Genomic DNA, 15946 nt, shown 5'->3' with positions numbered 1-15946 from the left:
ATCTGATTTCTGAGAATTAATTTTGACTCCTTACAGTGGTACTGTTACATTAGCTCTGAATTCTTTTTCAGTACAAGCTGACATGACTGGTGGAATAATTGGAGCTAGTTTTCAGTGTACAGTATCATATTTCTATTTCTATTTCTATTTTTCTGGTTCTTTTGGAGGAGAAGGGAGCACTTCCAGCAGCCTTTTAGAAGGTGTTTACCTGATAAGGCTGGAAACCTGTCATGTGAATGTTTCTTCTACAAGTGAGAAGCAGAGATTATAGGTGTATTGGAAGCTGACATTCATTTCTGTCAAAAAGTTAATGAGCAACTATATATTTAATTCTCTTTTGATATAACCTTAACTCCTAAGTCAACAGTATAAGTTGAATGTGGGAATGCTCTTTGTCTTCGGCGCTACATTTAATTTTTCTTTCCTTGTCGTTTAACTCAGGGAAGTGTCTGTATATGTTCTTTTGGGGATTTTTTTTCCTCGTAGAAGACCATCTGAAGAGGGGTAGCCTAGTCTTTTTCTAGGTGCCATCTATAATCAGTGATGAGACACGCTCCTGCAAAACGCAGTTTAAATCAGAAACCAAATGCCTGCGAGAGTGATGCAAACAATGCACACACCCACCCACAGCATCATGCCACCCACCCCCCACCCCACCTGTTAACTGCAAATGGGTAAAAATGTAACTTAATGAGATATCCAAAGCCCATTGGTTAAGAATTCACACACCACTTGAAAGTGTGCCCTAGCAACACTTCCAGAGGTTATTCAAGATCTGAAATACAAAAAGAAAAGCCAATTTATTCAGAGCCTTCAGCACAAAAAAGGTTTGTCATACACGTGATATAAGTGTAATGCAAAATTGTGGACTGACTGTCCTAATGTTGGAGAAAAAACCAAGAAGTTAGATAACCCATGCTCCCTTTTTATCAACAATCACAAGCTTAAGGGCATTTTCTATTGTCCACTTCATCAGCCTTTCCCTTTTTTGCACAACTATATTTGTAAAGAGAGAAATCTAGACAGACTGCCCTTACAAACCTGAGGTTGGAAACAGTAAGTAAATTGTAATTAATTAGAGTTTTCATATGACAAGTGAGAATAAAAGGAAAAACAGGAGAGAAACTAAGCAACCATTAAGTCATATGGTGTTGGCAGATCACATCATCTCTGCTTTCATTCCAGTCAGTTATCAAGGTAATGCTGTGTCATAAGCATCAGTATCGTTCTAAACACTGTGTGCTTAGTATGTAGTGCTATACTAAGCCAAGATGGCTGTTAATTGAGGGGGTAATGATAATTTAGCATAGAGAACACCCACACAACTCTGCTGTGGGTATTAGTGAAATTTAGGTGTTCAAAGAAGGAGTGAGAATATTCAGGTTGCCTATGTGGATGCATTAGCTCAAAGCAGATATACTGTCATTCATAATATGAGATTGGGAAAGTAAAACAGAAAGGCCAGATCGTAAAGAGATTGAAAATGGATAGATGTTTGTCTAGAAATACTTAATGGTCCATCTATTTTGAACTGCAACAAATTTTTGAGGTGGAATAAAGCATAGTTGCTTTTTTTACCAGTAAGCTTCATATCTTTTCCAGCAGAAGTATGGCTGCAGGGAATGGATGTTAAAAGGTGTTGGGAGGGTAGAGTGTATATTTTTATGGAAAAGGAAGAACTCGGGTTGCTGATGCAAGCAAACAGGCATCCAATGTAGTCATGGGTTTGACATTCAAACAATGATTTAGTACTTTATAGTCACAGACTATACTGGAAATTCTGTCTGTTGTGTTCTGCCATTACATAATAGAATGGTCTTTGTTAACCACAGTTAGGTTTTCCCTATGTGCTTAAGAAAGTGAAAAGTAATTCTGAACAACCATCACCTGCTGTGACTTAGAATTCTGATCTAATTAGTTGTCTTTAACACTTTCTTGGGCTGTTGTTCATGCTTTGACCTCATGAATGTTACTGGAACTACTCAATTGAATTTCAAAGTACAAAATGTTACTCGTAGTTTCCCTATGATGATCCTCTCTTCCAGGTGCAATAAAACCATCTAAGTATATTCATTGCAAGTAAGTTAGAAAAAAAAATTGAGAGCCATCTGAGTAATACTGAAGGTCATTGTTAAGTTTAAGTCGGTCTTAGTCTTAAAAGAAGTCTATAAAGAAGCTGCTTTAACCTCATAATTGTGATTATGTGCCAGATGCAAAGATGGTATAGTTCTTGAAAACAAGCTACGCTGGTACTGTTGATTGACAGTGGAATGAAATAGGACTGCAAAGATTTCTTTTTCAGTTTGTTTGCTGTCGTCTTCTTTCAAGGATGCTGCCCTATATGTTGGTTTTCATGACAAATTTTGATCAATATTGGTTTTGTTCCAGTATCTCAACTCTAAGCTCTATGAAAGTTACATGGAGGAGGGTGGCTCTTTGTGTTTAAGGGATTTTAATTCAAAAATGCTTACAAGGAGAGGGGAAAAGAAGTATTTCACAGGTGGATGCTTTCCATTTGGTTTCTCATTTTTTTGGGATTATGTTCAAGTTCAAGGTTCCTCACAATGTTCTCATCGGTAAACTGGACTTAAATTCTGCAACACGGCCCTTGTGTTTCTGTGGCTCTTTCTGCAGCAGACTCAGGTAAATTATAAACCAGAAGATTTTAACTAATCAAGTTTGAAAATTATGTTCCAATCAGTGCAGTATTCTTTGTGGTGATTTGACATAAAAATAAAATTTCTTAATTTCTTTAAATTCTTAAATCTGTTGCAGACTTTGGTTATGATTGTGCTTTGCCTTTGAGTGGTGGTCTTGGTTGCTCTTGGGCAGACAGCTAAGAAATAGTTGTAGCTCTTACAGAACTGTGCTGTGTTGTGTGTAGTAGTACAGAAAAAGAATGTGCTTTGGTGTAAAAGGCGTAAGCTGCCTATTTGCTCTTATGGGAACATCCACTGTCTCTTCCATATACTTACTACAATGTAGCCGCTTCAGTTCTGTTTCTAGGTTGTCAGGGTATTTGATTTGTCACTTTTCAGGTCCAAATGAATTTTTGTTTCTTGTATGACTTAAAATTCAGTCATTATGGAGACAATCAGAATGTTCCTATATCTTAATAAGGAATCAACTTCTGGCACTTGTATCCAAAAGGAAGTGGATTAATAGGAGTAAGATAATCTGATCGTCACCACTTTGGATTTCTTGGCAAAGTCTTTCAGTGTGTATAGCCTGTTCCTTTCTTGAGTTTGGATTTTACTTTCATCACCTCATTTTGTTCGTTGACTGTATTGAAGTGTTGAGTTTGTCCCTGGATTTCAGTATCGCATTTCCTAACAACCATCACATTGTTTGAAAGGTAAATAACTTCTGTCAGTGGACAGAATCTCCTAACTGGATATTTTTGGAATGCAGTCAAGAATGTAAAATTTATCGTGGGCTTCAAAGGCAATTGGAACTTGAGAGGTTTTGCACTCCCTTCATTGTAGTTCCACAGTTTGCTGCAGTGGCTACTGTGGTCAGCAAGAGAACTTTGTGAGTCCTATTTCTATCAGTTTTAGTCTTTGCACATCCTGTTTAAACTTCAGTTATAGAGTCATTTAGGTTGGAAAAGATCCTTAAGATCCTAGAATCCAACCATAAACTGCCGAGTCCGCCAGTAAGTCATGTCCCAGTGCACCACATCTACACAGCTCTTTGCGCACCACAAGGATAGTGACTCAGTCATGTCCTGGGTAGCCTGTTACAATGCTTGGTAACACTTTTTGATGAAGAGATGTTTCCTGATACCCAGTCTAAACTCTTCCTGGCACAACTTGAAGCCATTTCCTCTTGTCCCATCTCTTGTCACCTGGCAGAAGAGGTTGACCCCCACCTGGCTACAACCTCCTTTCAGGGAGTTGTAAAGAGTGATAAGGTCACCTCTGAACCTCCTTTTTTCCAGGCTGAACCAACCCCAGCTCCCTCAGCAGATCCTCTGTCCCAGGAAACAGGATGCTGCTAGTATTACCTAAATTCTTTTCTTGAATACTTGGACCATAATTGGTGGTAAACTGTAGTAGTTACTTTCAGCAAAGGTTCTTTTTTTTTGGTCTAAATTTCACCTTTGATACCCATGGGCATTTTTATAATTTAAAACACACTCTACATTCTCAGAAGCTTGATGCAAATGGATTTTTGCTGGGAAGGGAGCAATACTGAGTACTAGAGAAATGTGACGTACATTCTGTACAGGAGTGACTTAACTGGTGCCATTGGCTGTGCAAGGGAACAGAAGCTACCTTTGTATAGCAGTGAAGTCAACACTGAGAAATGTGAATTTTGCCAGATACTGTAAGACAGACATTCATTTGTAAAAACTGGGAGAGGGGAGGCGGGACAGAGAATGACAAGAACAAAAATGAAAGAACTAAAAGGAATAATTACTGAGAAAAATAACAAATTAGACTTAAATAGGTTGGGAATAAAGGATGATATTGAGCAGTAGCTGGTTTTGGTTTGGAAGAAGAAGTTTATCCCTGCAGAAAGTAGATTACTAGGATGCTTGGAGAGAAGAAAGGAGGAAAAGAATGTTTCAACTTCTGGATATGAAGATAATCCTAAAATAAACAAGTACTCATAAAGCATTTGTGCTGTAGGATCTGATTTAAAGCAGATCCAAGACAATGTTATATTTTTCATAAATTTAAATGGGTTTTGGGAATTAATAAAGATTTGTGATCACATCTGGAAGTCTGATCATAAGGGGCCCTTGCATAACTTTTGTGATTCTAAATTTACTGCGGGTAAATAGATGTAATTGTATCCTTCTTTTGTGTGATTCTTCTGTGATTACCTACTTTCTGATCATTTCTCTATAATTTATTCCCTGCATTTATTTTATTTCCTCCTTCTTGTCAAATAGGTAAGCAACTTGAAGAAGATTTTAAAAGGAATACTGGATTATAACCATGAGGTAAGAACCATTTTCAGCAATCTACATCTGCTTGCCTTTTGAGTTACGTATTTTAGTTAACCTGTTGAAGATAAATTGTATTCTGCAGGTTAAGTTCTGACGTTTTCTTGCAAACATTTTGGCATGTATAATGATTCATGGCCTATTCCCTAGTCTTGGCCTTCTTTAAAACTTCTCACCTGCTTTACTGAAAACTCAGGAGTTCCAGGGAAATGTGATATGCAAATTTTGCCATGTAAACAGTAGATGGCTTTACTGACTATGTTCTGATGATGGATTTTGTGTCTGATGTACTGTACTGTACCTGTGTCTGATTTTTTTCCCCTCCTCCTCTGCAGCTTAAGTCTGCTTTTTTCCTTATTTTCCTCTTGAGGAGAGTAAGAGCATTTCTAGCCTCTCCCTGCATTAAGACTTCCAATTAAACATTTTAATTCAGGGATTGTCATTGGACTCAGCCCTCATCATTTTCTCTTATTTTGAGCAAACTCAGCACTTAATTACTCCAGAGGAGACAGAGTACCATATTTTTTCTTTCAGTGGTGAATCTTCAGGTGAAATCTGCTTTCAGTGATGTTTGAGACAAATTGATCTGTACAGGCAGCAGCACAAAATCCATAATATATATATTCTAGACATTGCTTGTCTCAAAATATTGTCTTCTCATAAATACTTCAGAGATTAAGTTATTTGTTAATAAACTGAAGTACTTTAGAAAGAAAAATTTGTCTTAGGAGGCCATCATGAGTAAATGGTTAAGTATTCATGTTTAAATAAATGTTGAAAATTGATGATTAAGCAAGCTGGTCATAACTGGAAATACTAAAAAGAAACAGATCAGGTTTTTAGTATGGAAAATTAATATTACTAAGACAAAGTGATGCAAGCTTCTTTTTGACTGGTTAGTATTTATGGTGATTTAAGTCTCTGGTGTGAAAACTTTACTATTAAGCAAGTTTTGAGCTGTTTCAAGCTGATTAATTTCTGTAAAGGTAGTGCACATTTATAAATCTTACTGGATTTTGGTTTAGTTTGGTTTTTTTCTGCCAAGGCAATCCTGGGGGTGATAGTAGAGATGATCTGGATTCTGCTAATGAATTCTGCTTATGTTTTCCTCAGCATGATTCCCTTCCCCGCTACTAGAATATAGATGCGTATGTGGATTTTACCTGATGTAGCTAAAAGCCTTTGAAAAATGTTAATGTTGTTCATCCACAAAAATTCATAAATTTGTATTGAGTTCAGAAGAACAATCTCCCAGTAGAAATGCCACGTTTGCTGTCTTTGTCAAGTCAAGTATGGAAGAACAGCAAGCCTAAGTTAACTATTTATAGCTTTCATGCTTTGTTATGCCTCAGTTAATCTTGCTGCAGAACACTGCTGCTCTGGAACTGAAAATTTAATTTTTTTTGTAAATCTATTATATTTTTGGTTTTTGAAAATGGGTTAAGTGCTCTTTTTCATCTCAAGATAGCTATTTTAGAATCTATCCTTCATTTTCATATTTCTTTCAGGGCTTTTGGTATTTTGGGTTCTTTTAATTTTTTCTCTTGTTTATTTCAAACTCTGTTCACACCTTCACATCCTTGGCTTCTACACAGTGCCTGCCAATTTGCCTGTTCCCTTCAACTTTCCTCAATAGAAGTTTTATTGTCAGTAACTATGAAGTCACTGTAGTGTTGTTAACTTAAACCTAACATTATATTTGAAAGAAATTCAGGAACTACAGATCAATATATAAATGCATATCAGAGTCAAAAAAATATTATTGCAGTCTATATACAATGGTAATATTTTCCATTGTGCTTGATCCGTTCACAGAATTCTTATGACCTAAAGGAAGTCTCTTCCAACAAGAGTGAATATGGGTCCTTTAAAGTTTACAAAGATTTTTAGAAGTCTTTAAGTTACTTCTTTGAGAAAACTGCTTAAAAATCCTACCTACAATACAAAACACACTGTACATAATCAGAATATAACAACAACACTTCCAAGAAGCCCAACCGAACTAAACTTTAGAATGGCTTGTTTTCTTTGTATTCTTCATATATGCTATGTTTTTTGTAAATGCCTTAATCTGATTTCTGTTTTTCTTGGGTATTGCACAAAAAAGAGCATGCAGCAAACACGACTGATTCCCTCTATAGTCATTGTTTCCTTATTGCACCCTGTTTAAGAAGTTTCTTTTTATCTGCAATTAATGTGTCAGAGATGTGTTTAATTCCAAATTTCATATTCATATTTTCAACCCTCTGTTCAGTAAAGAGCAATTTAGCAGAATTGTCTAGTTGCTTCTACTGACAATCATTAATCCTTAATGATCTTTAATGATAAATCAGATAACACTAATTGTGAGTCACATGGGCTTTTGTTTTGCGGGATTTTTTCTTTCTTTCTGCATGTGGGCTGTTTAATTACATATCATTGTACTACTACCTCAGATTATCTCCATGGAACAGCTTTCGTAGCTGTAAGACTTGCCAGATATCCTTAAATTTGTTAAAAATGTGATACGAGTTTTTTACTGTCTTGTATTTGTCACCTGTCAGTGTTAGATATATGTATTGTATAGGTGAAATACTTGATTTTCTGACTTTGTAGTTGTAAGAAATGTCAGATGTGTGTAATATCTTATGCTACAGGAGATGTTTTTAGTTGGATTCTTTTAATGGAATGCTTTAAAAAAATTATTTAGCCATGTGGAGACCTGCTTTTGTTAGCTTTCTTATCTGAAGAAAAACAATCTTGCCAAGTGTTTATCTAGTAATTGCTTGTGAGTTGAGACAGTCGTGTTTGTCTTTTCCCAAGTATTATTTGAATCAAACGGTATGATCTAATAGTGGGATGTTAGGTGTTAGGCAATTTAGTTTGTTTCGAAGGTGTATTCAAAACTATGGTAAAATAAGAGTGAATTGCTCTTGCTGATTCGGAATCATCTTCGTATAAAATAAATGGGTGTGTATATGTGCAGTGGTACAGCCATGTATATGTACTTGGTCTTCATGCAGATTCTAGGGCAACAGATAAATGACTTCACCCTTCCTGATGTTAACCTGATCGGAGAGCATGCTGATGCTGCGGAGCTTGGGAGAATGCTTCAGCTTATTTTGGGATGTGCTGTGAATTGTGAACAGAAGCAAGGTAATAGATTTTGAAAACATGTTTTCTTGATTGTTGTTCAACTGCTGAGGAGAAAAACTATATTTCTTGGGTTTCTGTCAGAAACAGTTTGGTTTCTTCTAATGATGTCATTATTTTGTCCTACAGATAGTAACTGTTGTTTTGTTGTAAGCTTCACTATTTTTGGAGACTCAGAGTGGCACTGAATTTACTTCCAACTTACATATTTTCGATTTTGGTTTGCCGAGCTAAAAATCAGTCTACAAAGAAAAAAATTCTTGGGCACACCTTTTAACCATTTATGAGGCAGATCGGGATACTTAAGAGTGGAAAAATGTAATTGTTGCATTATTCATCATTACTCTTGATTTTAGAAATGCATTCCAGATGTCATCTTACTACATGGCCAAAAGCCATCAGCATGACTGGTTCTTGGTCTGAAGATATGTCTGGTTTGGTTTGGGATACTGTAGTTTCTAAGATGTTCGTTGCTATGGGGTTGGCAAATAGGAAAAAGTAATGCATCCATGCTCTTCTGGGCAACAGCTGAAGGTAGAGTGTGGTATCATAAGAGCATCCAAAAAGTCACTTCAGGCCATTTGCCTGGCAATTCAATCCCTCTCCAGCAATCCCTGAAAGAGACTCCTGCCTCTCTACCCCCATGGCACCGACTGTAATTCTGACCTGCACAAATACCCTTTCAGTCTGGACATTAAAAATGCACGTGTTTGAAATACCAGAACCATCTAATTTTATGTACTTTGAGTGAAATTCAGCATGAGCAAATTAACCACTTGAAGGTGATGACTTTTTCCCAGCTTCTTTCTCTTAATCACATCATTAAAACAAAGGAGATGATGTTTGGCTGGAAACCATATGATGCTGGGCAAGTCATTTGCTCCTGGACTTAGTTCAAATGTCAGAATTTGTTCTTCTGACTACTGTATCATCTTATGTGATACTGTTGTGTAGCTCACATGGACACATAGCTAAAGACTTAAAAAGTGGAGGGGACTTAATTTGTGATGTAGTACCGGAATAAGAACAGACACCAAGAATGAGCATGAAAATGCTTTGTGATGAGGATACTGTGGGAAGGCAGGCTGTTATTGTTACACTTACAGGAAAGGACAACCTGTGCATGGATTGTGTACTTGAAGAGCCTGAATAGTTTGGGAACAAAGTGAATAAAGGATAAAATTAGTTATTTCAGAAGTGTGAGATGCCAGGGGAGGGGGGAAAAAAGGTAATAATGTACTTTTTTCATTGTTGTAGAGTTCAAATAAGCCTGGATTTATGTCTGAACAGACTTGTGATAAAATCTTGTTGAATTTGTTGGGGTGGAACTTGACTGGTGATTATGCATTTCAGTGTCATCCATGGCACCTAGTCATCTTGTAGGAAGGATGCAGCTTCTGATCTTACCTTCTGTGACTTGAGTTTCAACACTGACATTTCAGAATGCTTTTATTTTCAGAGTACATCCAGACCATAATGATGATGGAAGAATCAGTTCAACACGTTGTCATGACAGCCATTCAGGAGGTATGCTGGGAAGCCCACAGTTTGTAAAATTTCAGCCTTTCAGTATTTTACGGTAGTATGCTTTTTCCCACTTAGGAAATCATAGTTGGAAGTAAAGAAAATAAGGGACATAGATTTTGCCTTTTTACAGTGAAAAATTTCTCCATTTTTTGTTTAGAAAAATCTTGCTTTATGTCAAGGAACTCTGGTTGAATGTCCCACTTTTCTTTAAATCTGGAAGACTGAAACTTCTAGATATTTTTGATACTGGGTTCCTTTCCTTTTCCTTTCCCACCCTGTGAATCCTGAAGTGCACTAGATTGATTTTATATGGATAACCAGTTACTGTAGAATTTTGTGAAAATTTGTATCTTGAGACGTCAAAGCTCAGTGAACTGTTAAAATTTTAAAAAATTTAGTAGACAAATGAAAGGAAAGAGAATTGGCTAACAGTAATCATTTGTCAGTTGTAGTGTTATGAACAGGGTAATGATATGAACATACATGAATAATACAACAGACTGGTGTGTTTTTACAAGTCAGTGAGTATACTGCAGTGCACTTTGTAGAAGTGCTCTTCTGTGGTAAACCAAACCACAGTGTTAGCCACTGAAGCCCGTGTGTGACTTTTAAGAAGTCCAGAGTGCCTATAAGAGAAATGCCTATCAGTCTATAGATATTTACTGCAGGGCAGGCCACTGGGAAAAGCAGGAAACCACTAGTAATCTCATTTCTTCTGAACCTGAACAAGAGAAACTAAATTCCACATTGAGCTTTAGAGCAGTGTCTCATCTCTGTAGTGTCTGAATAGAGAAAGAGATGTCAGTGATACTACAAGGGAATCTGTCCCCAGTCATCACTTTGGCCAGTGCTGTATCCATGCAGTCATACATTCAGTTGTCTGTGTGTGGACTGCTGTCTGTAACATACTGGAGAGGACTTTTGAAATGAGCATCAAAAGAATCATTATCTAAATCATCTTCCAGTCAGTGCTGCCAAGCACCAGTTTGCTGGAGGTTTGAGGTATTTTACTTTTGGTAAGTTTTATAATTGTAATATAAAGTGTTTTGGTGGATTTTTCTAGTGTTTTTTGTTAAACCCAAATTTCAGCATTACTGTATTCTGCACCACTTTGAAATAGAAAGCCTTCTTTTATCTTCCTTCTTTGTGCTGAAAATCTATTTGATTTTTATTAAGTCTCCTTCATTTGATAAAATAGCTAGACTTGAAGCAGCCCATAATTTTCAGCATTTGATGAGTGAACTTTGAACTTGTTCAATGTTTGTGCCCTTTCTCTGAGATGATGAGTAGAAGTCATAAAAACCATAGGGTAAGGGTCTGTTCTTCTGGAGCAGATTTTTGAAATTTAATTAATCAAAAAGCTTACTATTCAGCTACTGGCACAGTTCTGAGTGATTTTAATGCTACTTTCCAAGCTGCTTAGAAATTGAAGACATTTTAGGACCAAATGAGGAGGATCTCAAGTGGTTAATGAGGAGGTGAGAAAATGTCTCAGACTTTCACACACTTTGAGAGCAAGGCCTCTCTCCATTAATTTTCAATGGGCTTGGAGTTTGGAGAGGTCCCAGTCAGGTGGAAGCTAGGAAATATTATTTTAGTTTTCAAGAAGAGAAAGAAGGAAGGTGCTGTCAGTTGCAGGCCTGTCTCGCTTCAGGGCCTTGGCAAAATCATGAAGAAGGTTATTCTGGGAGTTAGATCATAGCCAGCACAGATTGACATGGGGAGAGTCGTTAAAAGGGTGAAATTTCATGGGATTTTGTAAGGAGGTTTTTCTATTTCATAGACTCATGGCAGCTTTTAGAATTCAAGTGACTTAGAAAAAGCAGTATGTAGGAAATTAGCTATATATGCATATTTGAAAAGTTGGTATGTCACCTAATCCAAACATTTCAAAGCATTTGACATTGCAGGTACTCTTCAAAATTAGGTATGTCAGAAGACCTCTCTAAGCTTCACTGATATATTATGTAATTAATTTTTCTGTTTCAGCTGAGCACATACAAATTTTTTTTGATGCTTCTTCGGGTATCATAGATCATCTTACTCATTAAAGTATTTAATGAGGCACAATAGAACAAGTCTTCTCTATTTTTTTGTATGAAGATGATTTTTCAATGGAAGAAGCAGCATTTTGTTTTCTAAGTTTTATTCAATTATCCAGTTTTTTATTAACTTGTGGTTTGTCATCATTTTTTCTTCACCTGTTTAAATGTTTAAAATATGCCTTGTGCTCCATAAAGGTTTTATAAATGAAACAGTGCTTTTCTGTTAGTTTCTCAGTGTAGTCAAATAGATCTGGTGTGTTGTCACCACTTAGATTCTTAGATGCTAACCTGCAGTTGTAGGTATCAAAATGCAAGTTGTGTGCGAGATACAAGACTGAATATCTTAATATGTGTATTATAACAGGTTTTTTTATTTTATCATTTTCAGATTTTTTAAAGGCCCGAAATATTTTCTTACAGAAATTATTTTGGCCATCATGTATTTCACTTCCCCCCTTCCCCTTTCTTTCTCCCTCCCCCTTTCTTTCTCCCTCCCCCTTTCTCCCTTTTTGTCATTTTCCCCAGTCTCTTCCTGGAGTAGCCAAGTTCATTGTTGATGAAGGTGGTAACTGAGGTAAACAAGTTGTTTACATTTGCTGTTCAGAACATCTCTAAACTTGATCACTTAGCAGCTCGCTGTGCAGGTCAAGTTGAGAGTCAGAATAGTGTCAGGGGTAGTGTCAAACTTGCCTGGGGTGCATAAGAAAAGGTGCTTACTTAAGTCTGGGGTAACACTGACTGTGTTACTTCCACTGTTTGGTTTTGTGGGGTTTTCCCTCCTGTATTTTGTCCTGGTTGTTTAAAGGTTTATTTTGTCTGAAGTAAAAAATTTTTTTGAATTTAGGAAATGATATGAAAGTATTTTATTGGGTCTGTCAATAGATAGACTGGGTATCAGCTGGAGGAAGAATGAAGTCTAGCTGCTTTAAAGGATATACAGTGTCAAGTATAGCCTGGACTCTTAAAAACTAACATAAAAATGTTCTAAGAAAAAAACATGAGTACAGAAGCTAGGTTTTGACATTGCTTTGTGGGCACTTAAACGAGCTTATTACAATACTATCCACCATAGAAGAAGCATTTCAGATAAAGCAAATGTTTTGGACTTCAAAATCCTCAACTAAATAGAGCAGCTGTGTTTACAAAATCCTGTATGGGGGGGAAAAAAGCTTTCATAATTCAGGTTATTCATGCATGCAGGTTTTGTGGTACTTTTACCCCTTCCCTAATCTTTATGTATCCATGACAACACAGCCTGTTCACATTTTACAGTGAAAGCAGTTAAAAGGTGAAGGTTTTCATAACACAGGATTAGCAGACCTACAGGTATTATGTAACATACTGTACCAAAGCTGTGAACATGAAAAAATGTAGATGTAAAGGATTAACAGGGAATGACAACTTCTTCTCATAAAATGACACAAATAATTGTAAGAATTGTTATGTTGTCCAGGTTATTGGACCATTTAAAATCCAGACTGACCTCTTTGCAAAATAAACCAGAAAAAGAACAAGGCTGTAAATGCTAGTTGCTAGTTTATTTCACTGTGGGAAGCTCTTAAGCAGGCTTTTCTTTCTCCTGTAGAGCCCCAATGCAATTGCTTGAATTAGCAAGCACATTTTTTGTGTTTCCCTTTTTATAGTCTCTGCATATCATCCTCCATTAAAGTTATGTGTGAAAATAGGTGATAATACGATACTTAAACTAAATTATGTTTGGAAATGAAAGCCAGTTCCAGTGCTGCAATATAGTGAAGGTAAACCTTTATTCTCCTTGTAGTCTGGTCTTGAAGAAAACAGATGTGAAGGGAAAATGAGAAGACCACTTCCTTTTGCTTTTTGTTCTCTTGACTCCTTTGAAATACAAATGAAATAAGGTTTGCCCCTCTAAACTCAAAAGTGTTGCCGTTGATCCACACCACTCAAGATCACATATTGTAATGTCACGCTTGCAAGTTGCATGTGAAACGCTGAAACTACATCTATATTTCATGATTTTTTTTCTGAATGTGAGCTTTTAAGCAAAGGAGATATATAGCAGAAAACAGTATGGAAATTTGCTTTAAAAATTAATAACAACCTACTAGTATTGTAAGATCAGTAATAAATAGTGCAGAAAGAGCTGATGTACCATTGAGCAGGTAATTGTTTAAATGAGCATTTTGCAACTCTAAATTTCAGGAATATCAGAAAATGTTGATTGACCAGAAACAAAGTCAAGAGTAGGGGAAACTAGGCAAGCATCTTATCTTTTAATTTTTAGGTGGATGGAAGGTGTAGTGTGTGTTTCAAGGTAACATACCTATCTGTATGGAATCTGAAAACATAGCATTCAGTAAAAGTTTCCTTGACATTTTAAAATAATCTGACTGAAGAGAGAGAAGTTTGGGTAGGTAAGTAGATTTGTGCTCTACTGGCTGTGCTATATATAGTGAAGTTTTTGCTTCTAAGTGGGGAGAAACTGTGTACAGGCAATCCAGAAGCAGAGCATGGTCAAGACATTTTCTTACATATTGTCCTTTAGAGTATGTGGGGAGATGTGTAGGGAAGAGATGGAATCATTTGCTGGGATAACTCTACCTTTGCATCCCACTTCTTAAAATTGTTTTATTGTTAACTGATGATCAGAAGTTGGATTCCTGTGTTCCTTTTGAGTTACCTGGCAATCTCTTTCTTCTTGTCGGATTGTGATACTGAACACAAAACAGTGTCTTAAATTTTGTCTTTAGCTTTCTCACCATACCACAGATTATCCAATTGCAAGGTGCTTTTTGTTGCACTGAGTCATGTGAGATACATCTATACATGTATCTGTGGCTCTTGCCCTTGGTACCTCATTCACACTTCCCCATTACATTCTTTATGTACCCCATGGAGTGAAATTCACACGTGCAGTTTAGCATTCATGGTACACCCAGACTGTGTATCTCCACTACCTAATCCTACTCCAGATAATGTCCTCTTCTCTGGATATTTCTGCTAAGGGTTCTCAAGGACAGGATGCTTTGGAGAGATGGCAAAACTCGTTGAAGAAAATAGGGATTATATTCTTGGCCTGCCTTATGGCGAGTCACGGAAAGCAATGAAACCACAGTGGCCTCTAGTGGGTTGTGTGGTCACTTGTATTCCTTTTACTGTAAGTCTTGGACAGGCCTGTTGAGCTGGTTTTTCAAAGAGGAAGTTGTGTTAGAGCCAGAAAGGGATGGTGGCTGTTAGGGACTTGTTGTACACCCTTCCATGCTGCCTGCAGCATGGGACCTGCCTGTTGGAAAGTGCTGGCTTAGCAGGTGGAACTTGTGTGTGTGTGTGTGTGCATGTGTCCAAAGTGTGTTTGTGAACAGCATTGTGGAATATAAAATAGTGAGAGGAGTTCAGTATTTCGTTAATATGGGGATATCCCTGTTAGTCATGTGGAAAAGCTGGTGAAATGTAGTATTCGAAGATAGTATGAACATCACAGAGTGGGGAGGGATTGGGAGGTTTTGTTTAAATGATAATTGGCTTAGAAAACAGGGTCCTAAATTGAAGATAAGTTTGTAATGCTGTTATATATGGTAATGAAAAAGACAAGACTTCACTTTTCAGGGGACTGCTCTGAGGCTAGCGACTTCCTAATTATTGTTGCAGAGAATGTGGGCTTGATGTAGTGCTTCATCCTGGAGTAATTTGTCATTGTAAAGATGTAGACAAAATGGAAGAAATTTGGCAAATATTGTCAAGGTCTGAGGAGGACTGCTGAGGAGAGATTATCTAAATTATGCAGCTAAATCCCAGTTAAGGAAATGGGGAAAGTGAGAGAAAAGTAAATGTATATATTTGAATGGTGTTAATGTCAAACAGATTTTTCACTTGTATGAGGTGATATAAACAGACAGGATTGAGAAGGGAAGGCTCTGTGCGGTGTATCCCAAAAACCTTGCCAAGGAAAACAATGCAAAAGCACTGATTTCTAGAAGGAATAAAGGAAGTACTCTCTCTCGAGTTACCTGGCTAGGCAGGAGATTCTAGGGAAGAAGTCTTGTCCTGGTTTTGGTTAGGATAGGGCCTATTTAATTGTAACTTTCATGGATCGCATCAGAACATTTTGTGTTTGGACAGAAACCATCAGTGCCGTTCTGTGGTGATGGCTTTTGAATTTGTTACAGTGTATTTCTCATTTGCAAGACTGTTCCTGTTGGTGTCTTGCAACTTTTAGTAAGAAGGTTACTTTAGTATGTTTGCTTGACCTGTGTGGGAGGAGGTTGCTGATCTACAACTTCTGCTACACTTGATTTCACTTTTACCGACC

At 37.0% G+C, this 15946-nt stretch overlaps 1 protein-coding gene across 2 annotated transcripts in view; it reads left to right on the top strand.

Annotated features, from left to right (window-relative positions):
* The window catches only part of HOOK3 (hook microtubule tethering protein 3), an 87375-nt gene that overhangs the window by 28505 nt on the left and 42924 nt on the right, over nt 1-15946 (top strand). For both annotated transcript variants that reach the window (XM_082301642.1, XM_082301643.1), the window contains exons 4-6: nt 4901-4951; nt 7957-8089; nt 9546-9613. In XM_082301642.1, coding sequence (XP_082157768.1) covers nt 4901-4951; nt 7957-8089; nt 9546-9613 — 252 coding nt within the window. The remainder of the gene's footprint in view (nt 1-4900; nt 4952-7956; nt 8090-9545; nt 9614-15946) is intronic.

Source organism: Coloeus monedula (genome assembly GCF_965178545.1).
Source record: "Coloeus monedula genome assembly, chromosome: Z".
In the NCBI taxonomy this organism is placed as follows: domain Eukaryota; kingdom Metazoa; phylum Chordata; class Aves; order Passeriformes; family Corvidae; genus Coloeus; species Coloeus monedula.
The sequence above is the reverse complement of the archived record's forward strand: the minus strand, read 5'-3'. Positions and strand labels throughout refer to the sequence as shown.